The following is a 25,452-nucleotide window of genomic DNA, read 5'->3' on the forward strand; positions in this document are numbered from 1 at the left end:
AGCCATCCCCAGAGGTACAACCTCTTCTCTCCCTGGAGCAGGAGAACTGTGCCCCGATTGCCTGTTAGGAGCTCTCCCTTGCCTACCCCAGCTCCTGAAATTTGTCTGGGCATTGGCTGCGGGAATATTTGCTTGGTCTGGGACAAACTCATGCAAGGACAATGGCAGCCATTTAACTGTATGGGCAACCACCTGGGCCTGCTCCCTGCCTCCATGTTGTTTATGAGTTTATTAGTACCTTGCTGCTAGCCTGCACTGGTATAGGCAGAGAGCCTGTCATTAACAAGGGTAATAAAATGCCTAGGAGGGAAAGGTCTAAAGCATTTCAACTGGTTTTATGAGAAAAAAAGTACTTTTTCATCCAAGGTTCAGCCTTTTTTTGTCCTGGTCACTGTGGAGGTGGGTTTGGTTGATGCAAGAAGGGTGATTTTTGATGCCTAACAGAGGGAACCTTGGCTGCTGTGCATTGTTGCCATCCCAGTGGATGCTGCTGCTGTTACAAATATTAAGATAGCCAGGCCTGCCTTGCAGGGTTGTAATGCTCCAAGTGGCCAGCTTACCAAAGGGAACAAAGATATTACTATAGGGCCAGAGAAAAATAAGGGAAAAAAAACCTAAAAGGAAATAAAGGGCCATTGACAAGAGGCACAAATTAGTTAGGTCTCAAGTGTCATTCCCCATCTGATAAAACAAAAATGTCCAGGGCAACTATTAACGAAAAATATGAGGGGTAGAATATCTCTGTTTAGCTCCAGGTAGTGACTATACACAGAGATCTTTATTTCTCGTGCTTTGAGTTATCTTAGGTCTTGGTTACTGTGGAGCTGTTTTCATGTCTGTGTGGTGCAGTTCCTGCAGATTCTGGAGCTGCCTTTTGTGAAAGGCAGCCCTCCTGAAGGGAAGCAAAGGAGCAAAGTGGGTGCAGAGGAAACAGGAATGTGCTTCAGCTGCTTCTGGGAAATACAGCTCAGGGGTAGGAAGGAGCACTTGAAAAGAACTCAGAAGTAGAGTTAAATCCAGAAGATGGTGAAGGTTGGGAAGGCAGCAATGAATAAAACCAATGCAACAGAAAAGGAAAGATGTGGAGAGTGGAGGTAAGGCAAGATGTAATGAGCTCAAATTGCAGCATGGGGAGCTCAATACTGATGGCAGGACAAACTTCCTGATAGTATTTGCAGTTGCATATTGCAGTTGCCCCAGGGGCTGAGGCATCTCCAGTAAGGTGAGACAGCCAGGGCTGTCAGAAATGGTCAGGGACAGCTGGTCTTATTTCTAGGCAGTTAGGGTTTACTGAGAGTTGCTATTTCAACCATACCTTTGGAAAACAGTCTGAGGACTATCACAGAGTATGGGTCCATGGTGATTTTCATTGACAACAGAAAGGAAACCAGACAAAGCTGAGGATACGTGTCAGTGCTCTCGCTCTCTCACTGTAATATTTGTTTGCATGCGTGGAAGTAGATGCACCTGTTGCACATACACTTTTAATTTTCTTTCCATTCACTTTTTCTCCATTTATTTCACTGACCACCTCCTCTTGTCCTGTGGATCACCAGAATGTCCCTGAAGAGCAGCCTGAAACCCATGGGATTGGATATCCTCATGGGACCCCTTTGGGTCCTTTCCTCATGCAAGCATGGTCAGCTGCCGTATATCAGGAAGTGCCTGTGGCCAGGGCACTGCTCAGCTCTGTGGGTGAGGCACACATGGGTGCTCTGCCATGGTCATGCTGCCAGTCCAAGAGCCTGTGAGAAGCCACAGTCAAGAGCTGTCAGATGTACAGCTAGATCCTGTTAAATGCGGTCTGTCCTGGATCTCAGACTACTCTCAATGAGAGAAAGAACAGAGGAAACATGAATTGCAGACTAACAAATTAAAACATATTTTTTCCCCAATGCAAGGACTGGATTCTGCAAAGCCTGGTGCAGCTTGCTTCCCTGTTAACCCAAGCATAAACGTTCTTGTATTCAAGGCCTCTCTCCCCTGACTGGAGCTCTTCTGCATGGCTTGTCCTTCAAAAGCTAAGAGACAATAATAAATTGTACCCACTTGAACAAGGGACCTATTTCACCTTTTCATCACACTTATAAAAAAATGGCAGTGTTAAATACACTTATGGATCAAAGGCCTGGTATGCAAAACAGGTCCTGTGCGCCAAACTAACAGGCTTCTTAGGGTTTTGTTGCTATGGTGCTATTGCCTTAACAAGCTAAAATATCCCTCATCAGCCTCCATGGGAGCCTAGACAGAAAAGTAACCACCAGAAAAGAGCTGAATGTCTTTGACTACAGTCAGTGAGCAGTTTAGGGTTTTCCTTAAGCTTTAATCACCCTTGACTTCACCTTTGACTATTAACCCACCAACTGATCATTAACTACATGAACTGCAAGACTGATTTCCAGAGGATTGATCCAAAGCTGGGCTGGCTTTTAGGTTTTTTCCTGAAAGACTTTAATATCTCCCACCAGCACACAGACAACCTATTGGATCCCCTGTAAGACTTGGGGCTGAGCAGGGAGGTGCTTGCAGGTTATCTGCCTAGAAGCACACTGCTCAGAGCTGATAAACTCTATCCTGCTTTCCAATTTAACTCAAGCCTTGCTAAGCGGCAGGAGTAACCTGACTGAATTGTTGGGGTCACAGCTTGAGGTCTTTAATCAACATTCCCAGCTTAATCAACGGGAGTTTAGCTAGCCTGAAATGCTAATTAAGATACTTCTGGTATTTACCCTGGTGTGTGTCCTTTTTCTACAGGGCAACCAGTTACGGATAGATGTTGCTGCAGAAATTATGAAATGTCAATTGCACTTTGCTTTTTTAACCCCCCTCCAGCTTTAACATGCCTACAGCTGAAATTTTCCAGCAGCAACTTGCTTAGGCTGATTAGAGACATCTGCTAATACATGAAAGGAGCACTTCTTTTTCCATGAATAAACTCTTGTGACTCACAGTCCTCATCCTAAGCCACAAGACCATCCTTCCCTCCTGACTTTAGAGCCTTAAGACCTAAGAAGCTGACTCTGACTCACCAGAGGAGGGCTGGGATTGGACTGTATCTACTATGTGCATCTTTCTTCTGAACACAACACAGCCAGACATAAGATGAGAGAAAGCCTGTGATACACTGGCACTGATTTCTCTCTGGAGTTTTAATTTCTGCCTTTGGTATGAGAGTGAATTAAGCTTGGGTTTGTAAACAGTGGTCTAACCACCCCTGCACTGACAGGCACGAAGGTCAGGAAATATGTAGTTAGTTCCACCTGCACTGCATCTTTGAACTCTAATTATAAGTACCTCTGTCATACCAGGGGAAGCAGAACAACACATCTGAAACTAAAAGCTTCCTGCAGGACTTTCACACTAACTATTTCCAGCTTTTTTCCAGATAGGAGTTTCCAGAAAAAAATATTTTCTAATTGAAAAGTACTGATTCCTTAAAACTATTGTTTTTCTTGAGGGACTTACAAAAGAAAACATGTCCCAAACATTTCTCAAATAAAAGTAATAAGGAAAAATTTACAAATATCAAAGCATCACATTTTCCCATTGTTGACATTTAGAATAATGTTTTATTTATTCAAATGTCTTCTACAATTTAAATAATTTTACTTTGAAGTGATTAAAAAATCTACTTGAAAGTAAATATTTCCTTTGTTTCAAACTGCACTTTTATTGTTTGCCTACAAATATTTTCCATGGCTTCATTTTCTATCCCAGTTCGTGACCTTAAGGACTTTTTCCATCTCAAGTACCTTCTCTGCTAGAAAATAGTAACCGGATATTTTGTGCCTGAGTATAAAATAGGATGAAGTTCTAGCTAAGACAGCCCACATGTGCTTTTGGAATATGTTCACACAGGAACGGCACACCTGTGGCATTGCTTTGGGAAAGGAGCTCTCCATCAGATCAAACATGTTATGAGACTTCTGCAAGGAGTTAAACTAGCATGAGGCTCAGCAGGACAAGAAAGCAGTCAGGAATAGATGAAAAAACAGGGGATAAATATTTTTCTGCATATAGTTCTTCAGTTTTCCAGTTGCAGAAATGCAATCAGGTCAATTCACAGGTAGCAGGGTGAATGTCCCAAAGGAATGAAGGCACCAGCTTCCCAGTATGCATTTCCAACGCTGAAATCATGCAGAAAAAAACTGTACTGTGCAGGGGGAGGGACTATTCCTAATGGGAACAAAACTCACTGTGAAGTACCAGGCTGTAGCACTGGAGCCAAGAGGTTGCAGCAGCTGGACCAGGAGTGCACCCTGGCTGCATCCTGTATGTTTGTAAAGCTGCCTACTCATTCAGGCTGTGGGAAGCCCACACTAGAAAGATTTTTCCAGCTCTGAGGAATGAAACAGCATCTTTACCAGTACATTTTATAACATGACCCCAAGCAGAAAAAGGTCCAGTGTGACTACAACCACCTCCACAGTCACAGTTGTCATTGCCCCAGAAAGCAGAAACCACAATAACACCTACACCCAGGAGCAGCAGCAGCACTGTGCCAGCCGCACTTGCTGTGTGCCCTGGCTGGGATGCCAAGATGGTTTGTCTCTGGGGATGCTGAGCTGCAGAGCTATGTGGCTTTGGGTCTGCTGTAGGGCTTGGATGTTGCCCTGGGATGGTGGGCTGTAGGGAGTGTTGCTGGATTGCAGAGCTCCTGGTTACATGCATGCAACCCTTTTAAAAGTCCTAAATAGCTGAATCCACATGAAGGATGTTAATATAGAGGGATGAACACCTTTGTGAACATCGATATGGAAAAAACACGTTTTCTGTTAATTTAAATTGAGCAGCCATTTTACAGATTTTCAAGTCAAATGAGACTGGGAATGCAGAGCTGTGGGGCTCTGGGGCTGCTATGTAGCTTGGATGTTGCATTGGATTGGGGGGCTGCAGGGATGGTGGGCTGTGGGGATGTTGTGTTGCTGGTCAGTGGATCTGCATGGCTACAGAACTAAACATGTGGCTGCAGGTCTGCCGGGACACTGAACTGGGGGAATATGAGGCTGCTGAGTGGTGAGCACATGGAAGTGATGGGGCTGGGCTGTGGGGCTGAAGGTGTGTATCTGGGTTGGGATGCAGGGATGCAGAACTGTCGGAGGGGCGGTGAGTGGTTTGCAGCAGCGGCGGCCGCCCCCTGCTGGCGATACCGGGTGCGGGTACCGGTGCCAGCCTGGCCTCCGCGGGAGCACGTTCCCGGCTACACGGCAGTGAGGAGCAGGCATGAAGGGCCGAGGGTCCCGCGCTCCCCCGGGAGCTGCTCCGGTCGTGCCGCCGGTTCGAGGCGCCTGTGACATCCCTTTGCTCTGGGGCCTGGCAGGCTGCAGCGCTGCCTCTTCTCTCAGCCTTAGCAATGCCTACTTCCCTGCATGCCTCTCCCCTAGTCTGGCCATAGCAGCAGCCTGAATTTGAGAAGTAACCCCATATATTGTGTTTTGTTTTGGTTTGGTTTTTTTTTTCTATTTCTTCTCTTTGTGCCTAAAGCTGGCAACAGATGAGCCTGCATTTTCCATGTGAGATGTCCTGTGGTGCCATCAGGTTACTCATTTATACTGTTAGTCACAGCTTAGAAATCACAGCATTGCACTCAGGGGCCATTTGTCCACTAACTGGAGTCACCCCCAGGACACCAAACCTTGGCAATGTCCTCGATTTCAGCTTGCTGTGGCCATGTGTGTAGCAAAGCTGTGAGCAGGAATGGTCCCTGGTGTCCTCAGCACTTCTCTTTCACAAACTGCAGGTCATCCCCATTAAGCAGCACAAGATTGTGCTTACAGGTCTTTTGATGGATCTAACTTTCTTTCCTCCAGGGACCAATGGGACACATATACAAGCACTGCAAGCTCACTACCTATCTGTGGTGGGTTTTATTCTCTTATTGTATAATTTTGCTTCCTGCCCTAAAAACCCTGCACTCTCAGAAATGTCCTGGTGTAAGTACAAATAGGCTGTGCTGCACACACTTCTTAATCTCCTTGTAGAGGAACTAAATAACCACTTACCTGGTTAACTACTTCTCATCAAATATAAACAATACCAGTTCCTAAGACAGTGCATGAAGTACAGTGTGTTTCCTAGCACTGTCCTGTACTTGTGCAATGTTAGCAGTACAGCTAGAACTCAGGGGACAAGATCCAGTACAGTGTGTTTCCCACATGCTCCATGGAGCACTTGCAGAGCCTTTTCAAGAAAGCAAAAGCTGGTGCTTGAACTGCTCACAAACACTTGGAGGTAAAACACACCGGGTTTTACCCGATTTCAATTTGCAGACCCCGATATTCTCCAGCGGAGGCACAGGCCATCTGCCATGAATTTAAAGCAATAGACAACAGGGTTGATTTTTTTAGCTCCCTTTCCCCTACAGATAACCCACAGATCCCCTCGGGGCCTGCAGACAATAGGCTGCAAACTGTTGGCATTGATAGATGAGCTTCCTCCCCCTCCACACAGCCGGGAAAAGTGCTAGCTTGTCTCTTACTTAAATTGAATATTCTAACCCCAAACAATGCTAGAGCTAATAATGGAAAGAGGGACCGATTTAGGATTTGAATCTCCTACCTTCTGATCCTTTCAATCTTCACCCCTCTGCTCTGGCACTTCTTAGATTTTCATTCAATAACCAAGTGCACAGATGTGTGGATGTGTGTGTGTGTTGTTAACCAGAATATCTGAGCAAGGCAAGGGACAAAAAACAATCATTTCAAAGGTACCAGTGTTTCAACTGTGACCTCGATGCAGGCTTTGAGCTGGCAAAGTGGGAAATTACAGTCTTTTCCACATCAGCAACAACAAAATCACTTTCTGCCTTTCCTAATCTGTTAGATCTGTTAGAGGCTGTTTTGCTCATCGATATCCTCTGTATCACCTCCCAGGGATGGGAGCCGGTCCTAGGCAGAACTGAACACATATAGCTGCAGCACCAGCATAAATGCACCAATAAAGATACACAGAAGAAAAGACACATTTAGTGCTGTACACTCCCGGAGGAAAGCTTGGCTTGTGGCTCCCATACATGTGTGCCAAGGTGCTTACTTGTGTGCACTGCAATACAGACGTGTTCAAACCCTTGCACCACAAAATACTGGAGCTATTTTAAGGGCAGGAAAGCATCTGGCTATCAAACAAGCTTTGTGTGTTTGGGCCTGGTTCATTTAAAAACCTTGTTTCTTCCAGAATATTGGAATAATGAAAGTGCCTGCAGTAAAACACCTGATAAGCCTCTCCTCTGTAGAGAGGGTAAATGCATGTCATTTTCCAATTAGCTCTTGTTCTGAGCAATTACATTGATCAAATAATTGAATAAGTGACAGGAATGTGAATTCTGGAGACAGTTAATTTCATTCATCTGCCAGTTTATAGCTTGACTTGCATGAACACATAAACCAGGCTAATGTGTTATTTATAACTCTGAAAATACAATTATAATAGTCAAACATGAAGACTTGTGTGTGCAGAGAGGAAGGTTTCTGCTAGGAAATTGGAATAATAGCTTTAAGAGGGAGTTTGACATCTCTGGCCAGCACGTAGGACAGGAAGCATGCATGGCTTGTGTTTGAAAAGGCAAGCAAGGTTGGTATGAGTGATAGCAGTGGGGGAAATGGCCTTGATGTGAATTTGGGACAAAGAGGTAGCCGAAGCCTTACCCTCCTGTTCTATGAGATACTGAGTACACGCTACCCCAGGGACTGTCTATGAAGGCTAACCCCCCCCCCCCCACCACCTCTCCCTGCACTGGTACCCATTCACTTCTCAACGTGAAGCTGAGCATGGTTTTGGAGGGACAACCAGAACTGTGATCCTTTGCATGAAGGTGGGTGCAAAAGAGACAAACTAGGTGTTTCCTACCTGGGATTGGACTTGGGTGAGCACCAGGGTAGTCTGGAAGAAGCTCCAATCTAGTGTGCTTGACATCAAAGTACTGGAACAATCCTTGTAAACGTGGTCCTGACTTCCATCAAAAGCATAGGTCCTGCTTGGGAGTTTTCTTCAGAAATAATAGTAATAACAATTAAAGAAAAAAGAGCTCAGCAGGAGAATGAATCATTTATTTCAATTCCTAAAGCTATATTTAGATTGTCTTAACTGATTGCCTCTTTACCTTTTATCTGAACCCCCTGTAACAATCTGGCCTACCATCCAACAGGAACTAATTAGCAGAGACATACAGTAATAAAAGCAGTGTACAGGCATGAGCCATTGCCTCACAGGGAGCATTACCTACTTGAGTGTTACACTGGCTGCAAGGAGGAAATTTATGCAATTAATTGCTTCCTGATTAAAGGCATTTGCAGTCTGGCCTTTAAATTTTCAAAGCCTAAAAGCACACATTGAGTTAAATATGGAATTTGCCCACAGTAGTCAAAAACATTGGCCCAGACAGCAGGATTTGGTGCTGTAATTTTGGTTGGGAATAAACACTTTCCTGTCTAAGCATATTATAGCCCAAGTCAAGTACATAGAAAGTGCTCCACTCACGACTAAAGGGGCACAGAAGGTCTTGTGTGGGTTTAAAACAGTTTCTAAACCAGTTTAGTTGAACCTGCACTGTTTTCCTGTGGGGACATGATCTTAATGGAATTAATTTCACAGAGCATGAGGGAGCAGAGCCAGAAACACCACAGGACGTCTCAGGCTGGAATGTTATTTAAATGGTAATAAATTTCAGGGGAAAACAAAAAATGGTGACTGATTACAGGCACACCAGGAGAGGGGCTATTTGGTGCAAAGATGCCAGGGAGCAAGGCAGAGGCCTTCTGCCTACTGTGTACATCAATTCTCACCAAGCAAACATGATGGGGTTTAATCCCACTGGGAGGGAGGAGACCTGTTTCATGACAGGCAGACAGCTGGTGGGGAGAGCTCACAATGGGAGGCTCTGGGTTTGGGTAAAACAAGGGAGGATGGGTTGTGGGAAGAAGTTGCTGCTCCTTGTGCCAGCCAGCTCTGGAGTCAGGCTCAGGTGGAGCCACATCGCAGAGCAGCAGCTGGTCCAGCCTCACTGTGCACCCTTCCTTAAGCGTCACAGTTTTCCAGAGGGCATTTCCTCCACCCTGATGTGGTGCCACATCTCACACCAGGTCAGATGAAGCAACTTTATTTTAGCATGTCCAACTCTATTATTGCTGCCTCCTGAAAGCTGCAACACTGATGATTCATGGAGCCTATTGCACTCACTGAAGAAGGGGAAGGTTTTGTTAGGCACCACGGTTTGTCACCCTAGAGTTAAGGTGTCACAGAGATGACCCCTATAGCTTCTTTGCCAGTTGGCTTTATGAAATCTATTTCTGCTCCATGCATGAAAAGCACTTTAACATCTTATTAGCTCTGTGTGCAGGAATGGGCCTCTCAAATTCAGTATTATGCTCTTCAGTGTGTGCTCAAGCACCTCGCTGGATGGAAGCTGGAGGGACAAGGACTACAGATCTTTCCTTGCAAACCTCCCAATCCCCCACCTCCCCATGCACATTGTCATTAGCGAGAACAGGCAGGGAGGTATATGGCCTGAATTACATTAAAACAGATGCACAGACTGTAATTTAACATGCAGTTTGGCCTCCTTCTTCCACAAAGCCAATCTGGCACCTCTGCTGGAGAAGTTACATTGCAAAGTGGGAAAACAAACAATCCTGCCAATTGTTAGTGAGGGAGGAAGAAAAGCAGAACAGGAGCTGCTTATCAGAGACTCACATTTTGAGAGAAAACTTCACTGAATCCTGAGGAAGGAAGGATTCTCTGCAGAGCTTCAAGTATTCCTCTGACAACCCCATCCTGAAGGAGCTGGGCCCCTTCCTATTGTGAAAATTGAGTCCAGTGAACTGAGAACAAATATAATAACAGGAATCCCAGACTGCAGCAGTGTTGTGAAGCTGTAATTAAAACAAACTCAGAACACATTAGTCTTAACAAATCTGACTGGCACAGACAGTTGTCTGTAAACTGAGATTTTAGAAACAGTAGGAATGTATCAAAGCACAGAGAACTTTATGTCTGGAAGTGTTTGAGGAAAAGTTTTCCCTCAGTCCACGGTCAGCTTAGGGGTATGTGAAATTCAGACCCCAATTTTCCCCAAGTCATGCTTTGTGCTGCAAAGAATTTGGCTAGCTTTCTCACACCTTCATGAGCACTTAGATTTTGACTGGCTCAGCTTTGTGGGAGGACAGAGAAAGAACTGTGCGTGTTGGCAGAACTCACTGAAGAGCTGCATGGTTCTGTCTTATTTATAAATAACTTGAAACCATCATTAATTCAAGCATCTCCAAGGACTTCACTAGCAGCAGTGAAGTTAATGCTACCTGCTTTTCTCCCTGGTCCACCCCCCTAGTGCAATACATTCAATAATCATATGCCAACATATTAGCACATCTGAACAAGATTCCTGGCAATTGCAGGGCCAAATTATATTTTGGGTAATCTAAAGCCTCAGAATCCACTTCCTTCCGTGACATGAAAAGATTAAAATCTCATCTTCCATACTTTTGGGTCTTGTACTGGTCTATGAGAATGAACTGAATACAACCATATCTGCTTGCATACAGAGCAGCCTGTTTTCCCTGTGCAGAGATGATGCTTGCTGATGCAGAGTTCTTGTGGGACCCCCACTGGTAATCATGTGCCATCACAGCCCTCGTCAAGAAATCTGGGTGGCACGTTCTCTCCATCCTCCCAGATCATCTCCTGCTTGGGTGAGAAGTAGGATGCTCAGGCCATTGAAAGGAATGCAGCTACTGCATGGGGAGCTACAGAGGATAAATACTAGAGGGGCACATTAGAGGGATCTAAAATTGCCCTAAATCTGTCCTGATCAGCCACCTGGAAGGGGAACACTGCTCAGTGGTCAAGCACAGGCTGCTTGCTGATACTTTCTCTCTGCTGTTAAACAGAGCACATCTGTAGCAGAGAATCTAGTTCAGTCTGTAACCCTGAAGTTGAGAACTGTATTATAGGGCATGCTGAGGCCACTAAAATTGTAGCAGCAAAATTACCTAAATGCTCAAGACATTATTACTGTGTCCAAGGTGGCTCAATCAAATTCTGATTGATTACTCTAGTCAGCATCCCTTGTAATTACCAAGGGCATAAATCTATTTTCACCACGGTTTGAGGTGTTTCTCTCCCTACTACCTTTCAGTGTTTGCAGGGATTAAACGTGTATCGCAACTCTCAAACCACTGAGGAAAAAGAGGTGTCTACAGGTATGTTCACGAAGCTCCTTGACAGGTATGCCGCATTCTGGGTTTGATTTTCTTCAGGGAAAACACAGTAAGAGTTTGCAGAACTACTGATAATTTTAAGTAAGAGGTAGCCCAGTTAAAACATAGGAGTTGTGCAGTAAAGGCAGTGTGAAGATTGAATCACGGAGATTGATAGTAGGGATCTTCTGCATTATCATGGTGGAGTGCAAAGCTGCATTGTGAGCATGAGCTCTTGCTGGAATTTCAGTTCAGTGCTGAAGTAAAATAACAAGAGGTCACACAAGCTTGTCTTTGAGAAGTCATAAAGCTGAGCATCTTGCACAAGGCAGCTGAAGCTGTGACAAGTGACTTCACATCTCTGTGAAGCTTGCAGTCTAGCAAAGCATGTCTCAGGCAAAACAAATGTCACATGTTGGTACATACCTTTAGAAGAAGTAGAAAGGCAAGATCCTCTGCAGAATGCATGTCAATGGGATAGAAACAGCAGGAAAAGAAAACGTAAAGAATTAAGAAATTAACAGCACAAAAATCAGAAAATGAAGAAGAAAAGCACTACCAAGGAAGGAAAAAAAGTTGACCCTAACATCCAAAAAGCTCAGTGCAGCATCTTCATTCCCCAGCGTGTTACAAAATGTCCCAAGCCACGCTGTGAGACGGCAGAGCTTTAATGGCTGGGCATGTCCTTGGCCTAGCGAAGCTTCAACAGACAGAGCTCCACCTAGCGAGGAGAAAGGCTGCACTGCACATGCAGCATTCAATTTAAGAGCGAATGGACTCTGGTAACAAAATCATGTCTGGAAGGTAACAAATTCCATAGTATGACACTGCCTGGTCACACTGGCTTTGTAAGAATGTAACTGAAGTGATATCACTTGGCTTTCACCAGCTGCCTCTTACATCTCCCTCACAGCCCACTGACTTGAAGCTCTCCTACTTCACTGGAAATATATTAGTGGACTCCAACTCTGAATCAACATCCTCCTCCTGATGATGATGTAATAAAAATGGAAATTCACCACTAGTGTTGTATGTCCAAAAGTTTTAATACACGGTCCTCACTGTTCTGAAAAGTTATTGCATTAAATTCTAATACATAAATTCATCTGAATAATAATTAAAAAAAAATCTTCATTTTACACATCACAATTTTGTCACAGCAGACAGGAAACCAGATTTTATATGCAATTGTCTCAAAAGACTGGTTCTTCCTCAGATCAACAAAACTGCTATCATGTTATTCAGTAGTTACTGCAAATCCCACCTTGAACAAAACTAGACAAATGTATTGCTCAGGAAAACTGCCATTCCAAATTACTGTCTTCAAATCTGATATTTATTAAACCATGATTCTCTGCATACATTAACTTTTTTGTTAACTGAATTAACATACAAAGTGCTTAATGTAATTGCACACAATTTTCCTTAAGTTCCTGATTTTCTTTTATTACAATTTGAATTGATTCACAAGTTACAAAGTATCAATGCTACCTACAGTGGTTTATACAAATCTACACACATATTTGGATTGTGCCAGGCACATGAACATGATATTTGATCACCCAGAGGAAACGCCAGATTCTCTGATACATTAAAACCAACATCCACGTAAGCTCACTGATCCATGGATGACAGCAGAGACAAAATCAGTAGGCCCTGTGTGCTGTAAATAGATTGATAATGGGAGCGGTGACTGAGGCATAACAGAACACATGGCAGAATTAAATTCTACCTTCCATCCTCTGATGAGGACAATATGTGCTACAACAACTTGCAATGGATGCATGAACAGGGCTCTCCTCCTATTCAATATTACTCCAGAGCTGGGAATCCTGAAACTACAATTCAGCTTCTTACACAAAATTCTCAAGTATCACAATAATCAGTCTTGAGCAGCAGTTCCACAGCTTACCTTTCTCTTTCACAGGAAAAAATCCCAACACAAAACCAAAACAATTCATCTGTATTAATTCTGCTTTCTTCTGCTGCAAAGAAAACAATAAAATATATCTGTCTTCAGAGAAAAAAGCCCTTGCTTCCCCCTCTCTTCCAAAATACGCATCATCATGTAGAGCTCTCACTTAAAATCCACTTGAAAGTATTTCTCAGATTAAGTAATGTTGTTACCTCTGCCCACTTCAAGCAAATGAGAAAGAATATATTACTTTGATATATTTCCTTAGGATTTGGTATCAAAACCAGTTCATTAGTGAAAAACACCTGTGTGGCTCTCTCTTGGACATTAATATCACACAAGTTCTAACTCTCACTGTCTCAGTCCCTTAAAATAAAACTATAGCTATTTCAGTGGTTTTCAGTTTTAGCAAGAGCAGTAAGTTACCCTTTAAAACCATTTTTCTCCCAGGATATGCTAGCAAAAAGCCCAAACAGTGGAAAGCAAGTGAGCACAGACAATAGTACACTTGGCAAAACCTGACAGTTCAAAAGGCATTCAAACAGCAACAGAATGAAAACTAGCCACCGAAGTAAAAAGTGCAATGAACTAGCACCATGAAAACGGGGAGGAAAGTAGCTCTAATATGAGGAGTTACGCAGAATGTTTTACTAGCAATACCTTTTTTGTTCCGACAGTCACGAGGCATTCATTATGCTGATACAAATTGCAAAATCTTTCATCCGAAAGCATAACAGGTATAGGATACTCAATGATTCCAATTAAGAACACTTACTGAGAGTCTAATACAAGGTTACTTAGCTGCAACATGATTTTCTCACTAAGCTAAGAAAGTCTTCACTAAAGGGGAAGAAGTTTACACAGCTCAGAACATGATGCTGACAGCTTTCTAAAGCCAGCCTTTATACAAGACTTGGCTTATTTTATTTTCAGAGACATACACTGAATGAGACAGACATCACCATTCAATCCAAACATACAATCATTTGCATAAAATTCCCCCATCTACAGTAGTGCTCCCAACCAAACACAGTCCCTGGGTTTTCTGCAGAAAAAAAGATAGTGCTTCTAGGTTATTGCTGTACTACAGAAAACAATACTAATATTTGCAGGAGGGACAGAGTGTGTATTTTGCAGATCACATCCTTTAAAAAAAAGCTTCACACTCACTCTTCATTCTGTGCTGCCTCCATACAGCAGAACCAGCATGCTGTTTCTCCCAAATGAAACGGTACCTTCAGACCTTCTCCCTGCCCTCCACATCTCAAGAGCATTTACACTTCTTCACTGTGGTTTCTACCAGTAGGCAATGGCCTGTCATGCATTTATGACAGTACCTCAAGCAAGAGTGCACACTTAACCAAACTGACTCGACCCCAATTAAGTCCACGAAAAAACAAGGAAGGGAAACACAAAGGGGAGGGAAAAGAGTTATTCTCACTTTTTCTCTGAAGGGAACAAATGCTCCTGACAGCAGGTTTGTTTTCAGACAGCTGCAATTGAAGCTGACAGGCAAGCTTATTAAATAGAAGCAGCCCCTTCATCCAAACACAAAAACCTTAAACCCCCTCACATTTTTTAATTTAGATCTGCCTCTGAAATGAATTAAAAGAATCTGAATGTTGGAAAAAAACTGAAGAGTTTGTATTGCTACCAAACAAATCAGACTGTGCAAATTCATATTGTTTATCTGCAGTGCTGAGTCACATCTGGATGGTGGATGTGTCTCACACCCTGGGAACGTTTCAGCACTTCCCCTCCTACCAGAACCCTGCCTTAAAAAAGAATTCCTACAGTGATGTGATAAGTGATATTTTCCTGCCATGTGGTGTACATATATTTAAGACTTTCACAAATATTTGGCCAAAAATTGTATACTGCAGTGTTTCTCAAGTCACAAACACTACATAAGCCATTATTACAGTATATGCTGTCCAAGGACATGGGACCTTAACCTTACTTCTCACTCCCCTAATTCCCATCCACCACGTAAAGTGTTGCATCCTCTCAGGCTTTGATTGTAAGTCTTCAGCTTCTGGAATGTAGCAGTTGGACTTCTGCATTTTGCAGGGACTCAGAAAACCCATTTAGTTCATGTATCCAATGTACATTTTCAGCAAGTGCTTTCAGGCTGTTCGTAAGAACAGCTAGGTCACTTCACACCACAGAGGTGGTACTTTCCGGGTTTACACGCATCAACCTTGAAGCATTTCTCAGATCCTGTAGCTGCTTGGCCGGCTTTCCAACTCCTTCCTCAAATCTTTTTTCCACAACAGGAAGGACAGTTTCATACAGGAAAGATGCATTTTGCCTAATGAATGCTTTTTTCTCAGGATCCTGTTCACACCGTAAACTGTAATCAACATGCTGGACAGCCACCAAGATGATTTCTACGAGACTCTCCAAAAGGACCATATGCAGCTCTGGGAAGTAAAGCTTTAACGCTTCCTCCAAGAAGGCCATAGTCTGCTTAGTGAAAGCTACTACAGTATAGCTCAGGTTGACCCAGCAGTCATCACCCGTGTACTGGTCAAAATTGCCCACCCCACAGCTCCTCATCTCCTCCCTGAGTTTCCCCAATGCCTCTGGAGTCATTAGGTTCATTCTTCTCCACATCTCCTCAGAGTTGCGGTGCTTGGTGGCCTCGATGATGATATCCTTGTAGCTTTGTAACGCACCTTTGATATCCTTTACCAGAAGAGCATGAATGATGAAGGTGAGGTCCAGTCCAATCTCACTAAGCTGCTTGCAGTGCTCCTTAGCTACCTTGGGTAGTAATTAAAAGCAAAGGGTTACTAGTGTGTAGGCCCCCTTTACATCTTATTTACCACATTCAGAATTCTCAGAAAACAGAGAAGTCTTAGTTATACTTCACTGATTTTTCCTGCTTTAATACATTATTAATGAGAAATTAATAACTGAAAGATAAACCCTGCCTATCAAAAATACTCTGACAATTACATTATGAAATCCCCCAACCCTTCTTTTTCCCCCCATTAGAAGCTGAAATAAATTTGTCTTGCAAAAAACTACGGAAATGTAGTCTAGGACAGGCTTGGAAAACAGACAAAAAAGTCTTCAAATACTCATCACTCAAATGTAGCTTACATAAATTTTAGGACCTTCTACTGGTTAAAGGCAAATTAAGAATAAACACATACTGTATTTCTGATAAAGGCAGGGTTTTTCTGGCTGTGCGTTTTCATCTTAAACCTTTCCTCTGTTAAACTGATAAAAAATCCAAACCAACCCCAAATGAATATTCACTTTTCAACTCAGGAAACCTTTGCACAGACTCTTTCAAGAGTCAGCAAGTAAGCTAGGGTTAGAAAAGCAGACTTACAAGCTTTACAACCTGTTTTGGCTACCATGTCACACCACCCTCTTTGGACCCTCTTACCTTGACGCACTCTGCTGCAGTTGACAAACTCTCTTTACTATCGAACACTTGCTTACTGAAAGCATCTACAAACATTTTCATGGAAGAGCGGGCCCAGACCACGAAAGCCGAGTAGCAGCCATTGTTGCCAGCAAAGTCCGTCTCAAACTCTCTTGCTGTCTCCAGAAGGCTGGTGAAGAAGACATGGCAGAGCTTGTGGATGTAGAGCAGCGTGGCACCCTCGATGCGCAGCTGTCGGATGGCTGTCTGCACCGCGGCTGCCCGGTTCTTCAAGAAGAGCTCGCATGCCTTGGTGGACTGGCCCAAGCGAATGAGCTGGGACACAGCTCGGCGGGTGGCCCGTGGCCCTCCCCGCAGAGAGCGGTCTGGAGACAGCTCGAACACCAGCACATCTGTAAGCTGCCGGACCCGCTCATCCACCTTGACCCGCAGCTCCTTCACGGGCTGGCTCACAGGCTTGTCCCGCAGGTACTCGTTGAGTTTATCTAAGAGGTCCACTGCCCCCTCGAAGTCCCTCTGAGCAATGCAGACATCCAAGTCCTCAGGCAGCTCCTGGATCCACTCAAGTGAGAGATCAACCACCTCCTCCTCAGCAGAAGGCTCTTCCTCCTCTTCCTCCTCCTCGAAGGGGTTGGTGGATTCAGGAGGTGCTGGAGCAGGCCGGGGCAGGGCCTCCTGCTCCAGGCGTTGCTTCTCACTGAGGGCCCGGTTGCGTTTGGTCTCCTCTAGCACCTCCAGCCACTCCTTCTTGATCTTGGCATTCTCAGCCTGAAAGATGCGGCTCTCTGGGAACATGAGCAGTTTGAACATATCCTTCATGGGAGGGTTGTCCTTGACGTTGACCACAGCCAGTCCATCGAGGGAGTAGAGAGCAACGTAGCGGTAGGCACCGCGGCGGTTGGGCAGCGCGGTGGCCACGAGCAGGCAGTCATTCATGAGGAAGGCGTGCACCCGCTGGATCTGTGCCATGTGGTCAGCATCGTACTCCACCAGGTCACCGTTGTAGACTAGGTACTTGCTGGGGCTCTCGGGCAGGAGGTCGCGGTAGCCCTCCACCTTCTCCAGGAGGGTGGTGAGAGTCCGCTGCCGCCCCTCCTCGTTGGCTGCTGCCTCCTTGGCCGACAGGGGCAGGAATGGGTCGGTGGTAGCAGCGCGACGGGAGCCCAGCTCGGGGTCGTCGCGGTCGGCCTGAAGGAGCAGGGCCTGGGTGACGGCCTCCATGATGCCCTTCTGCTCGGTAAGGATGTGGCTGAGCTGGTACATCTCGCTCTCCAGGTAGCTGATCTCCCGCGCCGTCTCGATGAACTGCCGGTAGTTTTGGTACACGTTGCGCTTCAAGCTCTGGGCCGTCTCTTCGCTCAGCGCCTGGATGCGCTGCCGGTGCTCCTGCAGGTCCCGGTCCCCGTCCGACTGCTGCGACAGCTGCTTCACGTACTCAGCAGCCACGAAGCCCCCGGACTCCAGCTGCCGCCGCAGCCGGCTCCCGCCACCTTCGCCCAACGACATTGGCATCGCCATGGCCGCACCTCCAACAGCCCCACTGCCCGGCAGCCGAGACCCGACACCCACCCCTCAGCCACTACAGCCGCCGCAAGACACAGCACCGCTGCGCCTGCGCAGAGGAGAACGTACATCGCCTGCGACAACAGCGCCGCGCTCAACACGCATGCGCAGCCACCCTCCGTGCGACCGTGGGTGGCCGGGACAGAGGGACTCAGACGGCGTTAGGCGCATGCGTGGTCGGAACAAGGTGGTTGCGCGGGGCTGTTAGTCGCGTAACGCGCATGCGTGCCAGGCGTTTTGGAGGGTGTCGCGGCGTTAGTGCCCGGGGGTTGTGGCGCCACTGCGTTGTGCGGGATGGAGGAGGACTTTGTGTTGGCGCTGCAGCTCCAGGAGCTGTGGGAAGCGGAAGACAAGGAGGCGGCGGCTGCAGCACCAGCACCGTGTCCTGAGGCCTTGCGGGACCTTTCTCCCCTCCGGCCGCTGTCGGTGGTGGATGAGGCGTGGGAGCTGCTGGACCCCAGCCCCGATGTGCACGGCCTCTTCGTGCAGTTCAACGAGGCGCTCTTCTGGGGGCGCCTGGCAGCGGTGGATGTGTCGTGGAGCCCGCGCATGACCCTGTACGCTATGGGGGTGGGGGACGCCGGGTCGGTGCGCAGGGCAGCCCCGCATGGGGAGGCGGTGAGCGGCCTGCCCGCCAGGCAGGCGGGGTGCGGGGAAAACTGCCGTGGGGCCCCAGCAGGGTGCCGGTGCTGTGTCAGAGCTGTTGGAAGAGTCTGTGGCCTCTCAAATAAGGAGTAGCTCATCTCATCATATAATGGCTTGTATTGGAAGCGACTTGAAAGCTCATCCAGTTCCAACCCTGTGCCATGAGCAGGACACTTTCCACTAGACCAAGTTACTCCAAGCCGTGTCCAACCTGGCCTTGAACACTGCCAGGGATGGGGCAGCCACAGCTTCTTTGGGCAGCCTGTGCCAGGGCCTCATCACCCTCACAATGAAGAATTTCTTTCTAATATATATATATAGCTATGGGGGTGGGGGGCAAAGGAAGGAAAAGCTGTCATTTATTGTTATATTCTACCCTGAGTGTTGGTTCATAGGCACGGTGTGCTAGTACCACAGCTGCTCTTCCAGGTACTTGGATGTCCTGCTTTTCTAATGTGTTTTGTACCCTGGGATGCAGGTTGGTCATTGTCATCTATTTTGGCCTTCATTGGTCATCCCTAGCAGCCCTAGATGTCTTCTCCTGGGGTGCAGGCAAAACTGGAGAGATGTTAAAGTGGAATAAATAATTTGGTCTTAAACTGTACATCAGAATGTAAAAGAACGTATTTATATTGTTGTTTTTCTTGTTCTCAGTTTCTGTTATAGTTTTACAGCATGGCAGAAAGGTAAATAAATTGTAACAGTATATTAAGAAAGCTTAGAATAGATTAGGAAAGGGAATATACAGGGAATCTGAGATGAAAACAAAAAAAGCTTTGAAGTACAGGTTGCAGTTCTGTTACAGATCAGCTGATGCAGTTGCTGGCTGCTGGGGTCCTCCCCCCTCTTATCCTCTGCTGGTTGCAGCACTCTTTAAATAGTTGAAAATATTTGAACACTGAAAAGGTAGAGCACTAACTCAGTAACATTAAAAAAAATGTTTTCTGCTGGGTTGGCATGCAGAAGTGATGATCCATGAGAGCTCAGTAAGAGTCAAACAATTGGAGAGGATGAGGAGTTAAATTGCAGCAACCAGCAGTTAAGTTGGTGTTGGCTGCTTTGAACCTCCAGCCTCTTTTATGTATTTCATTCCATGAGGAGTTCTAATGAAAACAATCCTCTGCTTCCTAAACAGGTTAGCTTGGAACAGTCCATTGTGATTTCCCTCTCACCGCCACCTTCCTCAGGATTACTTCAGCTTTGAATTAAAGTGATTGCAAGATATCTAATAAACTACAGTTTCACTTTTGCTGATTCAATCATAGCTTATTCTAAGGAATTTGTAGGTTTGGATTTTTTTTTCTAATTTTTTTCTTGAATTTTTTCAAGTAACTACTTAAAGTTTTTTTTCATGTTCTGAGAGTTACCTAGTATGTACTGGAAGAGGACAGCATTTTAACTCCAGTTCTCAATGTACTACAGAAACAAGTAGCTTTTCATATTTTCTTTCTGTATCTTTTTCAGCTGTGCTGGAGTGTGTAAATATGAAGGAAGAGGTGGAATGTGTTCCATTCGTCTAAGTGAGCCACTCCTCAAGTTAAGACCAAGGAAGGATCTTGTTGAGGTATTTGAAGAGTGCTCATGAATCTGCACATAAAATGTATTGTCCCCCCCAACATTTTATAGTAGGATTATGTATTATATACTTATATAGATTGTAAAATAGTGTTGTCTTTATTGTTACACTTGTGATGCTTATGTTTTGGTGTCGTGGTCATCTTTTGTTTTTGGTTTTTTAATTGGGCAACTCTGAGTGGGAGACTAAGGCCACTTGCTTATTTTACTGAAAAAAAAAACCAAACCCAAACCCCAACTTTTCTACTCATAAATTATTCCCTAATATTAACAAACATGGACTGAAAGTACAATCAGAAGGTGGCTGTAGCTCCATCTTTTAGCTCAAAAGGCCAACAGCTAAAAATAAGGGTATAGAATATGACTGTAAACATTGTGTTGCTTCTTGTGCTTCTGTCAGGGCTGCTGCTTTGAGTTGTCTGAACATCCATGTTTGCTTAATGAACAGAAATGCTGTGTGGTTTCAACTTTCTCACAAGTGTCTCATTTGCTTACAGAGGGGATGATCTCTTCAAAGATCTGACTTAAGTCTGGAGATTATATCTCCTTTTTGGAATGTCACTTATTGTAGTAATATGTTTTGGTGGTATGGAAATAGAGGTAATTTGATTTGACAGGCAGAACAAGTATCATGTTTTTATGCCCCAGAATAAACATGTGAATGCATGAAGAGAAGATCAGTACTGAAATAAATATAGAGGAGTAGCATACTTACAGCTTAATTTTGAAACTACATATAATGCTTTTCAGTAAATAGATAATGATTTCCATCGTTTCAGACACTGTTGCATGAAATGATCCATGCCCTGCTTTTTGTTACTAATAATGACAAAGATCGTGAATCTCATGGACCAGAGTTCTGTAAACACATGCGTCGCATTAATCGGTTGACTGGAGCCAATGTCACAGTACGTGTAAACTACTTAATTTAATAGCAGTTTCTTCCTGATTTGGTTTCCTGGTATGTGGTGTGGTATAAGTAATAGACTTTTCTTGTTTGACACTCCACAGTTGGTACCAATACAAGCTTGCATCCAAGTGTATGCCAGTTCCATAGTTATTTTGTTGGGGATGATGGTGGGAACAGGTTGAGGAAGATGTAGCAGTTTGTTAGTCATATGATTTTCAAGTATACCATTTGTGAGTATTTTAATTTAACCTTGAAAGGACTTAATGCTATCAGAGACAGAATAGCTCCATGTCATAATACTGTTTGGAGAAGTCTGTTTTAGTTAAGATTTGTATCAGTAGAGACAAGTGGGTTGATAGTATTGCGAAATAATATGTCTGGCAAGATCCATTAAGATAGTAGCTGGAGGAAAAATACAGAACTTGCATTGTTTGCAATGCATTCTAACCAGTTCATCATGAAGGGTGAAATTGTAGATAGATTTTTCAAAGTGATTTTAGTGCAGTTCAAACAGGATAGCTAGGACACATTCCAACACATCCTGTCTTTTAAGCTTTGTTTTAATGGTGTCTAGATTTCGATCGAATTGTACCCAGGTTCAGCTCTTTGAACTGGTAATGTAAAAAACACAACAGTAATGGAAGGAATGAAATGGTATTTTATTTTTAAAGAATATTGTAGAGTTGTTAGTGTAAAATTAGGAACTTTCAAGGATGACTGTTTTGTTTTGGTTTTTAACCTAGATCTATCATGATTTTCACGATGAGGTGGATCTGTACCGCCAGCACTGGTGGCGATGCAACGGCCCCTGCCAAAACAGGAAACCTTACTTTGGATACGTGAAACGTTCGATGAATAGAGCACCCTCTGCACGAGACTTCTGGTGGGCTGAGCATCAAGAGAAATGTGGAGGTACATTCACAAAAGTGAAGGAGCCAGAGAACTTCTCTAAGAAATCCAAGGAGAAAACTCAGGCAGCAAAACTTCCAAATTCCGAGTCACCTCAGAAAGGTATTTAAAATAATTTTTCTGCCTGTTTTCCAAACTGTTTTTTGTCCAAACAGTTCCTTGAAAAAGTACAGATCAGCCATTACGTGAGCTCTGCTTAGATACTACTGTTACATAGGGAAGAACAGAGCCCATTTTATGTGTGCATTTCTAGGCTCCTTCTCAACTAAACTGTTTGCAAAAGGTTTAATTTACTGCTCTGTTTTCAAGCAGAAGATTTATTTCCTTATGAAGTACGTAAAATAATAAGCCCATGACTTGTATATTAAAAAGTTATGTATATTAAAAAATAAGAAGATATTTCCTTCTCTTCTTAAATTGCAGGCAAGTCAAAAACTCATGATACACAAGATCTGGTGCCCTTTAGTGGAAAGGGATATCGGCTTGGGGCAGGAGACAGTGGACTCTTAGAAAAAAGCAGAAATGAAACATCTGGTTCACAACTTCGTTCCCCAGTAAGGACAATACCGATCCCTAAAAATGAGATAAAATTTGAAAAATCACCCCGTAGTGGCATCTTCTTTCCACTGCATACTGGTGATGCCAGTGAGAAAATCAACTTAGCTTCGAAGCGTGAGTTTCCTAAACTCTCTGTTGCTAATTCAAAAGCTTACAAGAATGTGAGTGGATCACCTGTTAAAATTGCTCGTGTTACGGAAGAAAAATCAAACCAAGGCTCTGCAAGTGGCAAGAGGGTTATGCCATTTGATAATGGGTCACCAAAACAAATCTCTTTTGAGCAGGAAACAGCAGGTCAGAAAAAACTCTCAGAAGGTTCTAATACACTTCAGCAATGGCCAAAAAAGGAAGACAGAACTGCCTTTGAAAACTATTTCATTAAAAAAAGTGGTACTGGTGCCTCTTCTAGTATAAGTACACCTTCAAAAACCAAAGCTGAATCTACAGTGTCTTCTGCAAGTTCCAGCACTGCTGTGAGACAGGATAAAAAAGTCAGTTGTCCTGTTTGCCAGACTGAGGTTTTGGAGTCTAAAATAAATGAACACCTTGATTCTTGTCTTGCATAAAACCTTTCAGAAAGCTGTCTCAAAAAGATAAGCCATTGCTTCAAAACTACTTTGCTCAGGGTTTGCTTAAGCTGGGTTAACTTCCGAATGTGCCTGTTCTGAACTGGAAATTAAATTACTGTCACCATGCCAAGCAACAAGTTTTGTGGAATTGTACATCAGTGGTGACTGGGAAACTAGCTGGTGCTTGTCTTCCAAGGAATCTAATTCTGAAGCTATGTTTGTGCAAATGTTCCTCCTGCAGAATCTGGATAATACACAGGGAGGTGGACACTTGCTGAACCCCCTATTTCCTAGTTTCAAGACAGAAGATTAAGACATTTTTAATCCTGCTAGTTTATGTTTGTCCTTAAAGCCCCTTTGTGTTGGGGAAGGGGGAGGAGGGAATTAAGTGGGGTGTTGTTTTTTTTTTGCCATTCTTAATCATCTATACTAGATAGGAATTCTTCTGTTTACTGTAGTGTCATTAAGTAGCATGTACTTTTAGAACAGAAACTATTTTGCATAAGCCACAGTTACACTCTTAGGTGGTCATCTCACCTGTGAGCCTTTTGAAAAGATAGGTGAGAGTAAGAATCTAAATAAAGGATTTTACCAAAGATGGGAGAGGCATAGGCATCAAAAACATAACAAACCATCCTTTTAGGTTTAATGGGTGGGTTGTAGCAGGAAAGAGAAGATCCAGAAGGGTAATGAAGGTGCTAGGAAATCAAGCACAAGGTTCTTGGTAGACAAGGAGAAGGCCCTATACTTAAGGGCTCAATTTAAAAGTTAAAGGCATTTTGAGGAACTTATTTTCAGAGATTGTTTAAACATTAGCTACACCATTAAAAGTACGAGTGGTCGCTTGAAAGCTAATGAACTTCAGTCTTAGGTGTGTCTGTTTGGTCCAGGGTCCCAGCTAGACTCTCCATCCACTGCTTCTGATCATCTGCACAAACTGTTCACTGTTTTTTGTTAGGATATGAGAGTTACGAGTGTGAGTAACTGACCCCCATATCCTGACACTAGTAAGTAAAAAGTTGTGAGGAATATTGGTATCAGTATTGATAAAAACTGTTCCTGGCCATGTCATTAAAAGATGATTTTTCAGTTAAACTTCCAGTGCTTTACAAGTCAAAATGGTGTTAAATTGACAGTGCCTGACAGTCTTTTATTTTGCTGCTTCTGGAAGCCAGCCAGCCTGGTGGTTAGTATCCAAGGAGCCAGGCAGTTGAGTACTCAAACCATTGTGCTATGAGAAGTTGTGAATGCTGAGCAGATGTGTTTTCTACATAAAGTTTGTGAGATGTTAATAGTTCTCTTGCTACACTGAAAGTATTGGTTCCACAGTTAACATCTGGATTCCTTACTTGTAAAATTGATTACAAATATTTCTGTTAAAAACCCAAAAATTAATTATGCTGTTTCATGTAGTGTTGCTACAACTTTAAATGGCTATATTAGCCTTGGATGCAAATATGTTTGCCTTTATATAATCAACTACTTGCTGCTCCCTTTTGAAATGCGAAAATAAACTGATGTGCAATGGAATTTAGCAAATGAAACCTTAACCCTTTCTAAATGTTGGTGTATTTTTTTAAATAATGATGTTACAGAGGTTTAATGTGAATTGGATTGTTCTTAAATATGTTGAATAAATTGTTACTGAATTTTCATCTTCATTAAATGTAATTAATCCTGGGTTTCTCATGGTAGTTGTGGCCATCTTGCGTTACTCACCAGTGGGCTCAGCTGTCTATCTAATAACTGTCCGGTTTAGTATATCCTATCTGTATCAACATTTTCCTTCTTAAATTTCCCTGTCAAAACAGGCATTGGTGAATATAGACCACATCCAACTCTGCCTTCTCCATCGTATTTTTAGTACAGTTTCACTTTTGTTTCTTGTTTGTTGAGAAATTTACAAATAATGATTCTAAAACTTGATTTGACATGTTAATTTTTTGTACGTACTTCATAAAACTGCAGTGTCTCTGTGTTCCCAGTGAAACTTGACGTGTACATGGATGGTACTCCTAAAATGTATTTTACTACCACAGGTTTTTTAAGAAGAGGGCTAGATACATATCATGAGGTGGTATCTTGCATCATGAAATGTTTTCTGAGAGGTATTTCCCTTACTATTGTTCTCACCAGTTTCCTTGTTTGTCCCACTGCAACTGATAAAAGGAGAAGGGAGGATTGTGGGGATAGCTGAATGGAGTTTTTTCTTTCTTATG

At 43.7% G+C, this 25,452-nt stretch overlaps 2 protein-coding genes across 2 annotated transcripts; one reads left to right on the forward strand and one right to left on the reverse strand.

Moving 5' to 3' along the window:
• Positions 1 to 12,506: 12,506 nt before the first annotated feature.
• EXOC8 (exocyst complex component 8) lies at positions 12,507 to 18,189 on the reverse strand. Its single transcript, XM_005145983.3, has 2 exons — positions 16,505 to 18,189; positions 12,507 to 15,870 (listed from the first exon to the last, which is right to left on the reverse strand). The coding sequence occupies exons 1-2, from the start codon at positions 18,020 to 18,022 to the stop codon at positions 15,262 to 15,264; spliced, it is 2,127 nt and encodes a 708-aa protein (XP_005146040.1). The 5' UTR covers positions 18,023 to 18,189; the 3' UTR covers positions 12,507 to 15,261.
• On the forward strand, positions 18,047 to 24,925 carry SPRTN (SprT-like N-terminal domain). The gene is made up of 5 exons (XM_005146034.3): positions 18,047 to 18,624; positions 20,177 to 20,276; positions 21,067 to 21,195; positions 21,941 to 22,208; positions 22,530 to 24,925. Exons 1-5 carry the CDS (start codon positions 18,362 to 18,364, stop codon positions 23,228 to 23,230), a joined length of 1,461 nt encoding a protein of 486 aa, XP_005146091.2. The 5' UTR covers positions 18,047 to 18,361; the 3' UTR covers positions 23,231 to 24,925.
• The last annotated feature ends 527 nt before the right edge of the window (positions 24,926 to 25,452 follow it).

Source organism: Melopsittacus undulatus, chromosome 3, assembly GCF_012275295.1.
Source record: "Melopsittacus undulatus isolate bMelUnd1 chromosome 3, bMelUnd1.mat.Z, whole genome shotgun sequence".
Lineage (NCBI taxonomy): Eukaryota > Metazoa > Chordata > Aves > Psittaciformes > Psittaculidae > Melopsittacus > Melopsittacus undulatus.